The sequence below is a fragment of the Spermophilus citellus genome (assembly GCF_964194105.1).
Source record: "Spermophilus citellus genome assembly, chromosome: 10".
In the NCBI taxonomy this organism is placed as follows: Eukaryota; Metazoa; Chordata; class Mammalia; order Rodentia; family Sciuridae; genus Spermophilus; species Spermophilus citellus.
The window spans coordinates 70,400,354-70,414,404 of record NC_138197.1 but is presented as its reverse complement, the minus strand read 5'-3'; the positions used below and the strand labels follow the sequence as shown (position 1 = coordinate 70,414,404).

Below are 14,051 nucleotides of genomic sequence, written 5' to 3'. Positions count from 1 at the left end.
AACCCATAATAAAACCCACACTTATATTATGGAGTTGAATAAAGTGTTGCATGTCTATAATTCAAGTGTCTTGGGAGGCTGAGGCAAGAGGATCACAAGTTCAAGGTCAACCTCAGCAACTTAACAAGGCCCTATTTCAAAATACAAAATAAAAAGGGCTGGAGATGTAGTTCAGTTGTAGAGCACCTTTGGGTTTAATCCCTAGTAATGTAGATACAAACCCATGAGGGTTGGGGTTGTAGCTCAGTGGTAGAGAGCTTGCCTAGCATGTGTGAGGCATTGTGTTTGATTCCCAGCACCAAATAAAAATAAATAAATAAAGGTACTGTGCTCATCTGCATATAAAAGAGAAGGAAAAAAAGATGTTTTTTTAAAAAAACAAATCCACAACATTATGATAAACCATCTATTAGAACCAGTAGTGAAATATACTCTTTCTTCTTCTTTTTTTTTTTTTTTGTTTTTTTTTTGTTTCCCCTTCTTTGCAACAGGGTCTTCCTATATTCCCCAGGCTGGCCTGGAACTCATGATTCTCCTGCCTTGGTGTTCTAAACAGCTAAGACTATAGGTACAGGCTACCAAACCTAGCCAATGTACTCCTATATAATTTTCAATTCATTTTTTATCTGTCAGTAATAAATCCTTTAAGTAAGTACTAAAAATAGGTTTTGTTTTAAAATAGGGGGGTAAAATAATTTTCTTCTTGGAAGAAATCAAATAATTAAAAGTCAAATTGGATTAAAAAATATGACATAATATGTTCTATACATCTGTGTATTTATACAATTGCACTGTTGGCCCCATCATTCTTAATAAAGTAGACTTGATTATTTTTTTTAAATATTTTTTTAGTTGTAGGTGGACCTTTATTTTATTTATTATTTTTATGTGATGCTGAGGATCGAACCCAGTGCCCAAATGCTCTACCACTGAGCTACAGCCCCAGAACCAAAGAAGACTTGATTATAACACAAGAAAAGACAGTATTAAATAGCACTCTGGGAGGTCTCATTTCAATCTTAAGAGTGATTGTATAATTTATCCTCATGTGTCAAAACAAGGAAAAAGCAATAACTCCTTCCTTAGAAATTTTCTGATGAAAGAAAAGAGATTGAGAGTGCCTAAGGTACTCCTGTAGGATTCAGTTAATTAGATATCCAATTCAATTTTTAATACCTTGGCATTTAGCAGCATGAAGAGTATATGATCAGGAGTTGCCTGGGCTCGCCACTGCAAAATCTCTGCCAGAAACTGGTGCTGAAATCATAAAGCAGAAAAAAGACTGATGGTCAGCAACTTTCAAGCAATGTATCCCCTATTTGCTATCTAAAATATAAGTTCTGTCCTTGACTCATTGGTAAAATTTCAGCATTTCTGGAACACTTACCTTCCTCACTAAATCATTCTCTTCAATTTGCCCCAGATCCCTTCCTGCAGCTTGTGCTATGCGTTTTCCAGCAACCAGATTCCCAACCATCACGGAAGCAGGGCCTACACCTGTAAATAGAGGCAAAAATCAACGATCTGAAAATAGCAATTCAATCTAACTATCCGCAAAGCATTTCCTGACTGACCCAAACTGGTTTAACCATTCATTCAATAATAGAATGACTAGAGCACTCTTCTAGGCACTGGGAAGGCAGTAATCAAACAGGATAGAGCTTATATTCTAAGAGGAAAGGCAACCAAGAAGTATATATACATATAAACAAAGTCAGGAACTGCTAGAAAAAGACAAAACAGGACCACAGGAGAGTCATGGTTAGGGGAGCAATGGAAGTAAGGAGGCTACTGAAGCTAGGGTATACAGGGAAGTTTTCAGCCCAAGGAACTGCCTTTGCACTGGTTTCCACTGATAAATAATTTCTTTTGCTCTAATCAAAATGTATTAATTGTAATAAATATCTAGTCTTAAAAATTTTTGCTATATGAGGAATGGGAGTAAGTTTATTGGGAATATCAGAAGTGCTTTCTTCAAGAAGTTAATAAAATCCAGATTATGTGGAACATTCCACAAGACAACTGGCTTAACTCTTCAAAAACATCTATGTCAAAAGACAAAATAAGGCCGGGAGCTTACAATTAAAGACAGCCAATGCGAGGCATAACCTTAATGAGATACTAAATTTAAAAATTAGTATAATAAACAAGTGGAGAAATTTGAGTGTTATTAGATTATAACATATTAAGGTTAAATTTCTTAATAGAATAATGACATCATGGTTGATTAGAAAAAATTTAGAAGAACTGATCTTTGGAAATAGATGTGCTAAAATACTTTTGGGTGAAGTGTCAAACTGTCTATAATCTACTTTCAGAGTTCAGTTTAAAATAAAAGTCAATTGGTAAATCTAGGGGAAGGTACCCAGGTGTACTATTGTGTCACCATTTCCATGGACTTGACACTTCAAAATAAATAGGGACATCCATTGGGCACATGGACATACACCTATAATCCCAGCAATTTAGTGAAACCTTGTCTCAAAATAAAAAGTAAGGGGCTGTAGCTCAGTGGTAGCGCCTTTGCCTGGTATGTGTGAGGCATTGGGTTCGATTCTCAGCACCACGTATAAATAAAAAAATAAAGATCTATCAACAACTAAAAATAAAAAAATAAATTAAATAATAAAAATAAGGGCTGTGGATATGGCTCAGAGGTAAAGTGCTTCTGGGTTCAATCCCCAATACAATCAATCAAGCAAGCAATCAATCCATACATCCCTCCAACTCTTAAGAAAAAATGTTAGAGCTGGGTGTGGTGGTATACACCTATAATCCAAGCTACTCAGGGGTCTGAGGCAGGAAGATCACAAGTTCAAAGCCAGACTCAGCAATGTAGCAAAACCCTATCTCAAAATAAAAAAATAAAAAGGACTGGGGATGTAGTTCAGTGGTAAAATGCCACTGGGTTCAATTCCCAGCATCAGAAGAAGAAGAAGAGAATAAGAATAAGAATAAGAATAAGAATAAGAATAAGAATTCCTGGGAAAGCTGGGAATGGATCCACCATTTGACCCAGCTATCGCACTTCTCGGACTATTCCCTGAGGACCTTAAAAAAGCGCTCTATAGGGATACGGCTGCATCAATGATTATAGCGGCACAATTCACAATAGCTAGACTGTGGAACCAATCTAGATGCCCCTCAATAGATGAATGGATAAAAAAAAATGTGGCATCTATACACAATGGAGTATTATGCAGCACTAAGAAATGACAAAATCATAGAATTTGCAGGGAAATGGATGGCATTAGAGCAGATTATGCTAAGCGAAGCTAGCCAAGCTCTAAAAAACAAGTGCCAAATGTCTGCTTTGATATAAAGAGAACAACTAGGAACAGAACAGGAAGGAAGAGCATGAGGAAAAGACTACAGTAAACAAAGACGAATGGGGGGAGAGAAACGGAGAGAGAAGGGAAAGCGTATGGAAATGGTAGGAGACCTTCAATGATACATAAAATTATAAGAGGTTATGAGGGGCAAGGGGGAGGGAAAAAAAAGGGAGAGAATTGAACAACAGCAGGGGAGGTAGAGAGGGAAGATGGGAAGGGAGGGGAGGGGAGGGGGGATAGTAGGGGATAGGAAAGGTAGCAGAATACAACAATCACTAATATGGCATTATGTAAAAATGTGAATATGTAACAGATGTGATTCTGCAATCTGTATTTGGGGTGAAAATGGGAGTTCAAAACACAATTTGAGTCAAATGTATGAAAGATGATATATCATGAGCTATGTAATGCTTTAAATAATCAATAAAAAAATTTAAAAAAAAGAATAAGAATAAGAAAGAAGTGCTAGGGTTACTTGAAGATCAAGACTCTACCTTAATAAGCTAAGAAGATGGCAGAAAGGTAACATATCAAACTTAATACCAGCTAAGTATTATCCAAATCTGATGATCCTAAAGTTATTAAAACAGATGAAACAAAATGACTTAGGTCATATAATCACCTTTAAAGGGGGTAAACAGTTGGGGAAGCTGGATAAAGGATATAAGGGAATTTTTTGTACCATTAAGCAACTTTTTTTTTAAAGTGTGAAATTATTTCAAAATGAAAGTTTAGAAAGATTAAAAGTCAAATAAAAAAGTTGAAAAAAGGTAAAGTATTCCAACAGTGCTAAACTGTTTTAGTTTATAAATTGTCTAATACAATTTTAACTACTACATGCAATAATCCTATCTATGAAACTATATAATAAATTAGAGCTAGATCACTTTGGAGAGAATCTTTACGTATGTAGGAATTCAGAGTACATTTGTGTGAATTGTACAATCCTGAATTCACATTGTAAAATTAATAAAGGCATCACATTTTAAAAAGTCAATTTTAAGCGACAAAAATAATTTAGCAGCAATATTTTGAAATTCTTCTGAGCATATTTCTTGATTCTATGGGTTCCAGAGTGGAAAAATACTGAAAGCAATAACTTCAAGAAGCTAACTATAGATACTTTTGCTCCTGTAAACATATCTTCTTGTTTCTTTCCAAAACTTGGTAAGCTTATGGTAAAAACTGTTATCTGTCAACCGCAACGCCTGCTTTTCACTTCTTTATTAATAACACAATCCCCAATTTCTAGCTGGACATGTGCCACATGCCTAAAGACTACATTCTTTATACTGTGAAAGGCTTAACATGTAAGAGGAAGTAGCAGGTGCAATTTCTAGAAAACATGTTTAAAGGGAAAATATTCTCTTCTTTTTCCTTTTTTTTTTGGGGGGGGGGGTGCTGGATATTAAACCCAGAGCCTCATGTCATGCATGCAAGGCAAGTCCTCTGACACTGAACTACAATCCCTGCCCACTATTTATTTCTTTACCCTTTTCTGCTACTTGCTAGCCAGAATACAAAATGATGTAGAAATCAGAAATGATGGCTAGAGGTCAGGGATCCTAACAGACTCTGAGACAGTCTCATACTCCTTCTTTTCCTTCCTTTTTCTCATACTCCTTCTTTTCCTTCCTGTCCTAGCTGTGATCACATGGAAGGATTCTACTTTTCTGCTACACTGATTTTAGGTATGGTCTAACTTGTTCTGGATGATGAAATGTTAGGAGACCCTGAAAGAAACAGAAGCTTTAAACATCTTATGTGCTTTGGCTGGTTCTTCTTCTGCCATCTGCCTTGAGAAAAATACAACCTAAGTAGAGGCTAGTCCCATCATGAGGAAACACATGGCTATTTCTGAACCTAACTTGCAGCCTGGGGCCAAGTCAAGTCGAGATGATTTGTATTCAATCAATGAAAAACAAATACTTATTATTTCAAGGAACCAAGTTTTAGAGTTGTTATATAGCACATCTATAAAAACAGTTGGCTAACATAACACCAAAGCAAAAAGATGAGATGCTGGAAGAACGTGATTGCAAAGTGATCATTCTAGCCTTGGCCTGTCTATCTCTGAATTTCTTTTACCTAAGAAAGAAATAAACTTTGATTCCTTTTTTTTTTTAAGTTGTAGATGGACACAATACACACACACACACACACACACACACACACATATATATAGCAGACTATTAATTACTGCAGAGTATATTAACATCTTTTTTTATTAACATTTTTTTTCTAATTAGTTATACATGAGAGCATTTCCTTGTACACATATATATATTTGGTGCTAAGGATCAAACCCAGTGCCTCATATATGCTGGGCAAGTGTTCTACCACTGAGCCACAACCCCAGCCCCTTGATTCTTGTTTAAGCTGTTTATCTGCAAAGTGCAGCGACAGAACCAGAAAAAAATTCCCCCCACCAAAAATTTTTACTCATTTGACACATTCTTCTTTAAACTAAGCACCAATAGGTATCTCAATGGGATTGTTGCTTCTGGCCTTTAACAACTTTTCTATCTTCCTTTTCCTCTCCTTTCCTTTCTTATCTCACTTCTTAATCATGTCCATTTTTCTCCATTTTTTTTCAAATCCTAAATTCTCATGCTATTCCCTCATCATCTCCACTAGTTGATATCATGATTTTCAGACTGCTTTGGTTCTATACATATGTATCCAACTAAGATCTTAGCAGACAATCACAAGAGAAAGCAAAAATATTAAATCAAACATAATGCTTTCACCAGACAGGATGAAATGTTGCTATGCCTTTGGAAGCTTAGGAATAAATATTTTATATAGGTTTTTATTATTTGATAAAATAAGATGAAATTTGACTAGCAAAAGCACTGCTTAAGCTTCTACTATGTTTTTAAGCAATATCTTTTAAGTATCTCCAACACACATGTTTTGTTAAAAGAATCCTACATTAAATGCTGTTTAAAATAAGACTTTACACCTGGCACAGACCTATAATTCTAGCAACTCGAAGGCTGAGACAGGAAGATCATAAGTTCAAGGTCAACCTCAGCAACCTAGTGAGACCCTGTCATAAAAATTAAAAAAAAAAAAAAAAAGATGTGAGGATATAGTTCAGTGATAAAGACCTCTGGGTTCAATCACCAGAATTTTAAAAAAAGAAGATTTTACTCATATGACAAGTAAATATGGGACTGTAGTTTAACAGACTTTGGAGATGGAGAAATGATTTGTATGTGTTTTCAGTGCTGGGGATTAAACCCTGGGCCTCACACCTACTAAGCACATGCTCTACTACTGAGCTCAGCTCCCAGTCCCATGTGTGTTTTTATGTATCTGCCATATACCTAGGCAGTTAATGTATTTGCAAATACTTCTTTATACATTGCTTTCTTTTTTTTTTTTAATTTTTAGCTGTAGATAGCCACAATACCCTTATTTTATTTTTATGTGGTGCTGAGGATCAAACTCAGTGCCTCACACATGCTAGGTAAGTGCTCTACCCCTTGAGCCACAAGCCAGCCCCTATACATTTCTTGATTACTAACACACAAACTTCTTGCTTTTGAATGCCCCTTCAGAATACTAGCAGAAACTGATAAAAATCATATATTCTTTAACCCTATACATATTGTCAATAGCATAAGGGTAGGTGACAATAACATCTGAATAAACCTAAGATCTTCATCAGGCAGACCATTAATTACTGCAGAGCAGGGTATATTAACATCTTTTTTATATTAACATTTTTTTCTAATTAGTTATACATGACAGCAGAATGCATTTCATTTCATTGTACACAAATGGAGCATAACTTTTTATTTCTCTAGTTGTACATGATGTAGAGTCACACCATTTGTGCAATCATACATGTCACCTAGGGTAATGATGTCTGTCTCATTCCACCATCTAATATCCTGATGATGGCAATATTCTAGAGTCACAGGCTTACTTTATACATTATGGTACATCATGTTTCTCTTTCAGCAAAAGCTGTCTCACAGAAATATAATTAAATGTCACACCTTCCCTTCTCTTTTTAATTCTCCCACAGTCATCTTTTCTCATTTGGAGGCTGATGTATAATGTTGTGTGTATACATACACATGTGAATAACTGGCAGAGGCCAGACTTTGGCTTTCATGTGTTTCAAGCATACACATGAAACTAGGAGCCTTAAAATGAAAAAAGTATCAATAAAACGTAATGATTTCATGTTGGATTTATCTTTTTTTTTTTTTTTTAAACACTGGGAGCATGCATGAGGCAATGGGTTTGATCCTCACCACCATATAAAAATTAACAAATAAAATAAAGGCAATCTGCCCATCCACAACTTTAAAAAAAAAAAAAAAAAAGATTCTACTCCTCAGATGTATTACAGGCCCAACTCAGACCCTAATGGCTGAAAAGAAATGAGGCATGAATCTAGGTAAAAGACTCTCAACAGAAAGGTAGTATGCCATCATGTTTCAAAGAAATTTTAGTCGCATGAAGTGTGAATTTCAGTTCTGCCACTAACTAGCTATGTGAATTTTATTATCCACCGCTGATGGTAAAGTTTTAGGATCATATATGTAAAATGCTTAGTATCTGACATTTAGGAAGCACTCACTAAATACCAGCTGTTCTTGTTATCAGAATCTTCCCTTATAGAATTGCCTTTATTCTAGTTCTAGCAGAGGGATTCTGATCATCTTGACTCATACTTTATACCCAGGGGAACTCTGAAGAGGGAACAGGAGTAAACCCAAAGAAGCCTATTCTGTAGGGTCTCAAACTTCCTTGCTTTTGGTCAGCTGATGCAATTCATGAGTTACTGGTCTTTGTAATGTCTAACTCTAAACAAAGAATCATTCTGAGACACTTATTGATTGTAAGGTAGCATATTACCTGGTTGCTTTTGCCGAGGTTTTGGCAAATTCGTCACACAGGTATGTGGGCACATGAGGATATTGCAAGGATGTAAAGATCCTTCCAGAAAAAGCTGTTTCGTCTGAGATATATGAATCCCTCCTAGTGGAGTTTTTGGCAATGTATTGGCAGGCACCAGAGCAAGACAATAAACTCCCACTTGATGAATGCTATCAATTGCCTAGAAAAATATAAAGAAAATATTCAGTGAGGTTATTTTTACTACAATAGACATACTCTTGACACGATCCATTGTTTTACCGTAGGGTTTTTATTTATCCACTCTAGGTCTAGAATGATAGATCATTAAGCTCTCATATAACTGAAGATCTAAAGATAATCATTAAGATCCCATATATCTTTCAACTATAACAGAAATTAACAGAAGAGAGATTATATACAATCTAAATAGAGGTGGATACTCTTTTATCAGATTCAGTATGTTCCCTTTTAAATGATAATGTCAAAACCTTGAGAATTTGTTTTAGTTTTTAAAACCTCTGTCCTGTACAACATAGCTTAATTTAATAGGGACAAAGTTAGTTATTAGGAAAACAAGACACTCTCTAAACCAGCCCCCACTTAAGTGATGCACCATGATACCAAAACTACACTCTGCAGAACATTTAGGGTGAGGCCCATAGTGCAATGAGCACTGGAGACCACACACTACCCTCAGTGCTTACTGGATGCTTACTGAAAGTCAACTGTACTGATTTCTACACTATTCATGACAGCTATTCTAGTTACTATATTCACATAGTTTAATTAGATGTTATATCAATTGATCAGATATAAATGCAAAAAGAATGAAAGAGTTATTAGGCTTTTGTAAAGACATATTAAAGGTGAGCTCCTAAAAAACTACTGCTGATAGGTACAGGCAAGTTAATCTAAAAAGTACAAATTATCTATTCAAGTTACCTTTCCAATATACCTATGTTCTCATTCCAACTTAAGGAAATTAAACCAGAAACTAAAGATATGCATTTGGGTATACTTTATGAAAGTAAGTTATCTGGAACCCAAACTGGTACACTCATACATACTATTCTACATCCAATGAACACACATTTATGCTTTGTGTTAAAATGTAATACTTAAAGAATATCTAAAGTATTCTTTATGATTGTCTGCTTTAAAATCTTATAATAAGATTATTATTTTTACAGAGTTATTTATTTATGGTACTGGGGATTGAATCCAGGGGCACTTAACCACTGAGCCACATCCCCAGCCCTTTTTATATTATACTTTGCAACAGGGTCTTGCTAAGTTGCTTAGGGTCTCACTAAGTTCCTGAGGCTGACTCTGAACTTTTGATCCTCCTGCCTCAGCCTCTGTAGTTCTTGAAATTTCAGTGTGCCACCATGCCCAACTACTTATTTTATTTATTAAGATAGGATCTCACTATGTTACCCAGGCTGGTTTCAAACTCCTGGGCTTAGGTGATCAGATCTTCTTTCTTTATTCTCCTTAGTAGCTGGGACTACTGGTATGTATCATCAGGCTCAGCTTCAACTACCTTTTAAAACTGAAAAACCATTAATACCATTTCTAAAATAGCAGTTAAGAGGCTTCTATTGTATTAATAAAGACCTTACAAAAAAGTACATATAACCTTAGAAGGAAAATGGAGTGGGAGTTATAATAAAGGTCAGTTATAAAAGATGGACAAGAAAAAAAATGGACAAGGCCTTTTATTAAAAACAACTTAAGGGCTGGGGATGTGGCTCAAGCGGTAGCGCGATCGCCTGGCATGTGTGCGACCCGGGTTCGATCCTCAGCACCACATACCAACAAAGATGTTGTGTCCGCTAAGAATCACCATCATTATTTACTGAATACAGGTATTACATACTTCAATTATCTCACTTAACTCCTTTCAATAGTTCTGTGAAACAGACATTTTATCCCCACTTTACATGTTAGGAGGTTCAGTCACTTGCCTAAGCACACATATCTGGTAAGGAGATTCAAATCTAAACAAAGAGTAGGGGTTTTCTGTCCCTTCTAGCCTGCTCCCCACTAAAAACATCTCCCTTATACTGAGCCCTAAGCCATTCTCCTTCCCTCATGATTTATCTCAATTAGCATCTCCTCTAATAATAATAATAATAATAATAATAATAATAATAATAATAATATCTATATTCACATTGAGGTGCCACTTATGGCATGTAGTAACACTATGAATAACTGCTGACAAGTGAATTGATTACTGTGTGGATATATTCATATATAGACAGTTAAAACTTTCATAGGTAGTAGGCATGGAAGAATGTGCTTAGGCAAGTCGGTTCAACTGTTCTTAGCAATGTGAGCAAAAAATGTATGTTATCCATAAGGAGACATGTCATTATTTATCTGATTCTCGTAACAGTTACCTAGAATATCTGAGCAGTGACTGGCAAGAAAAAAACTAAGATGGCAAAACTGTTTCATTGCAGCAAGTGCTAAAGCAGTGGTGGCGGCCTCTTCGGACTGAACAAAGCCCATGTGCTCACCTGCAGCACCCGGCTCATCCATTGGAAGCTGTCTTCTTCAGAGGCATCGGGTCTTTGTTCCGCAACCACCACAATGCGCTCGTCATAAAATACAGACACAGAAAACACAGCAATTCTAAGAGAGACAGATCAAACACATCAGACTCCCTTTACAACCAGTCCTACTTGCTTTGCTTAACTGGAATTACAGAGTGGAAACATCCCCCCACACCACCCAGAAAAAAAGCAGTTCAGAAAAGACAATGTGCAATCATTACCACCACAATGAGGACGGATTCATTCAAAAACAAGTATTAAGCACCACTTTCATGAATGGTAAAGACATAGTGGTAAATAAAGACACAGATCCTGTCTTCATGGAGTGTATGTGTTAGAGACAGAACAAACCAACAAATATATAATAATGCCATGTTGCGATGTGCACTAGAAAGCACGCTGGGGCAGGGCCCCGGGTGGAGTGGTATGCAGGTGGTTGGGAAGCGCCTCCCTGGGGAGTGGACACTGGAGCAGAGACCTGAATGAGGTGAGGACGCGAGCCACACGAAGATCTGGAGGAAGAGGATTCCAGGCAGAAGGAACGGAAAGCGAAAAAGTTCTGAGGTAGGGACGAACTTGGCAGGTTTGAGGAACAGCAAGAAGGCCAGTGTGCCTGGAGCAAAGTGGTGAAGCAGAGAGCAGGAGGAAAGTCAGACACAGGCAAGGGCAGATCATGGAGGCCTGGGAGGCTCAAGGAGGGAGGATGGATTTGTTTTGAGTGAGGTCTCCGCTCAAATGTCCCCTTACTAGTGAGGCATTCCCAGACCACCTCATAAACTAGCAAGGCCTCCATCCAAGTGTTTTTTCTCCACAACACTTACCACTCACTCACATGTTATCTAGTTCCCTGTTTACTTGGTCACTATTTCCCACAGTGAGAATGTGAGGGCAAAGACCAAGGCAGGGACTTAGTCTATTTTGTTCACCACCACAGCTGAAACATCTAAAACAGTGGCACATGGTTGGCATCCAATGAATATTTGTTGAATGAATGCATGAAAGAATGGGAAGCCACAGGAGAGTTGAATGTGGTGGTTCACCTGCCTCTCTTTCTTCCATCCTTACCTATTTATTTAACATCTACTAAGTGTTAGGCACTGTACTGAGTGCTGGGAATGTAACTTTGACCAAAGATAAAAGGTCTACCCTATGGAATTCATATCTCATAGGAAGTTATATACCATTACCAAAAAAACACATTTTAGGAACCAGTTTTTCCTTTTGGTTTCATTAATCTGTCTTATTTCTTAAAAAAAAACTAAAGGGACACCAAGATTGCTATGCAAATATATGCTTATGATTATAAATTGCTAAATAAGACATTAACTACTCAAATGTAGCAAATATGTGGACTTGCATTAATAAGCAAAGATACTTAACTCTGCCCAAAGGATTTGAAATTATCAGCAGTTATGTGCTATGTCAATCTCCACATTAAATAGTATAATAATTTAATTAGAAACAAGAAAAATAATTGCTAGATATAAACTATGGAGCAACATCTATCTCCATTAGTTTGAATGGCATTACTGTATTGAAGAAATGTAGGAAGTTTGAAGTTTTAAAATTCTTTCTTACAGGATTGAACAGACAGTAATAATTAAAGTCTGAAATATATAGCATACAGTTATATCTTATTCCTTTAAATTATAGCCATAAAAACAGATGCTGTGAGATATATATTCAAAGGCAGGCTTCTGCTATGTTTAACAGAAAAGTCCCCATCACTTAAAAAGAGAATCTACAGAAAACCACTCAAAGCATTGCTTTACAAGCATTAATATTTAAAACCTATACTACTTACCTTCCTCTATAAACAGTCTTTATGGACTCAACAGCCAATCCAGTAGCAACAATGTCATCAGCATTATGTCTTCGACCACTAACCATCAGTAATCCGTCCATTTTTCCAACCACAAACACCAAGCTACCCTGAAAAGTTAACAATAATTTACTTTGGTTCTCATATTTTGAACAGTAAAACATATTTTACTTCCTGCTTGAAAATAAATCTCATCAAAAAATATGAGACACTCTTGCCTAAAAATGTAGTGCAGCCCTGGGTTCAATCTGATCCTATACACACACACACACTTAGTCAATCTGCATATCTATATACACAGATAATAGATATGGAGATAGACATAGATATACGCAGATCTATATATACACATATATATTTATATCTATAAGATATATAGCTATATAAAGATATAGATACATAGGAAAGAAAACAATGTCATATTTTTTGGATTTTTTTTTTCTTTCACAAACAACACTGGGGATTAAATCCAGGAGCACTCTTCCACTGAGCTACATCCCCAACTCTTTTCATTATAGGATAAGGTCTCACTAAGTTGCCCAAGATGTCCTCGAACTTGATACCTTCCTGCATCAGTATCCCAAATATCTGGAATTTCAGGTATATACCACTGGGCCCAGCTCATATTTCATGGATTTTAAATAAAGTTTTTCACCCTTTGACATCTCTGAAATCAGTGGGGGAAATCAGTGGCATCTTATAGCCAATAGGGTCTGGCAGTATATAAGAAGGGAATTTGTTCTAGGATTCCACATAGGTACAGTTTATTTTCCCAGCCACAGTATGTATTAGTTCATCTTCTGTATCTATTCAAGGATTGAATGCAGAAGAAAAAAAATGCATTTACTACTAGAATTTGGAGGAGATTAAAACTGTTTTAATATGAGAATGATTGTTTCATATTTATAAGGGTAATGATATCTCCATTTGAGATGACTAGAAACAGGCTAATAAAAGGCTCTGTAATAAAATAAAATAAAAGTCACTGTAGGAGGTTTTCTCTTCTAGTAAGATAACCAAACCGCAGGAAACTACCTTCAAAGCACCCAAAGCATCACTGTGCAAATGCTCTGCCCAGACCCATCTGTAGTAAATTAACTTTCCTCATTCATTACAGAATTCCTAAGTGTTTTGGTCTACATACACATGTTCAATGATCTAATAACTATCTCCCCACATGAAATCACTTGTTGACTTACTAAAGCACAGTGTACTGCCTTACACTGACTGGACTAAGCAGTAAGACAGAACCTTTATGCTCAAGAAGCTAGTTGAACCATCCTAGGTACCAGAGAAGAACCAGCCATTTCTAATACAGTCTGAAAGTTTTGGTATTGGTGAGTAAATAGTGAAAAAGTGCCAGACCCCCAATCTCTGTCTCTCCATTTTCACATTAAGACAATTTTTAGCTGGGCACAGTTGACAAAAATGAAGATAGCATTTCAGCCCCTCTTG

At 36.3% G+C, this 14,051-nt stretch overlaps 1 protein-coding gene across 3 annotated transcripts in view; it reads right to left on the bottom strand.

Moving 5' to 3' along the window:
• The window catches only part of DIP2B (disco interacting protein 2 homolog B), a 249,975-nt gene that overhangs the window by 37,523 nt on the left and 198,401 nt on the right, over positions 1-14,051 (bottom strand). For all 3 annotated transcript variants that reach the window (XM_081309072.1, XM_081309070.1, XM_081309071.1), the window contains 5 exons: positions 12,579-12,706; positions 10,739-10,853; positions 8,211-8,412; positions 1,388-1,497; positions 1,177-1,257 (listed from right to left, as the gene is read on the bottom strand). In XM_081309072.1, coding sequence (XP_081165198.1) covers positions 1,177-1,257; positions 1,388-1,497; positions 8,211-8,412; positions 10,739-10,853; positions 12,579-12,706 — 636 coding nt within the window. The remainder of the gene's footprint in view (positions 1-1,176; positions 1,258-1,387; positions 1,498-8,210; positions 8,413-10,738; positions 10,854-12,578; positions 12,707-14,051) is intronic.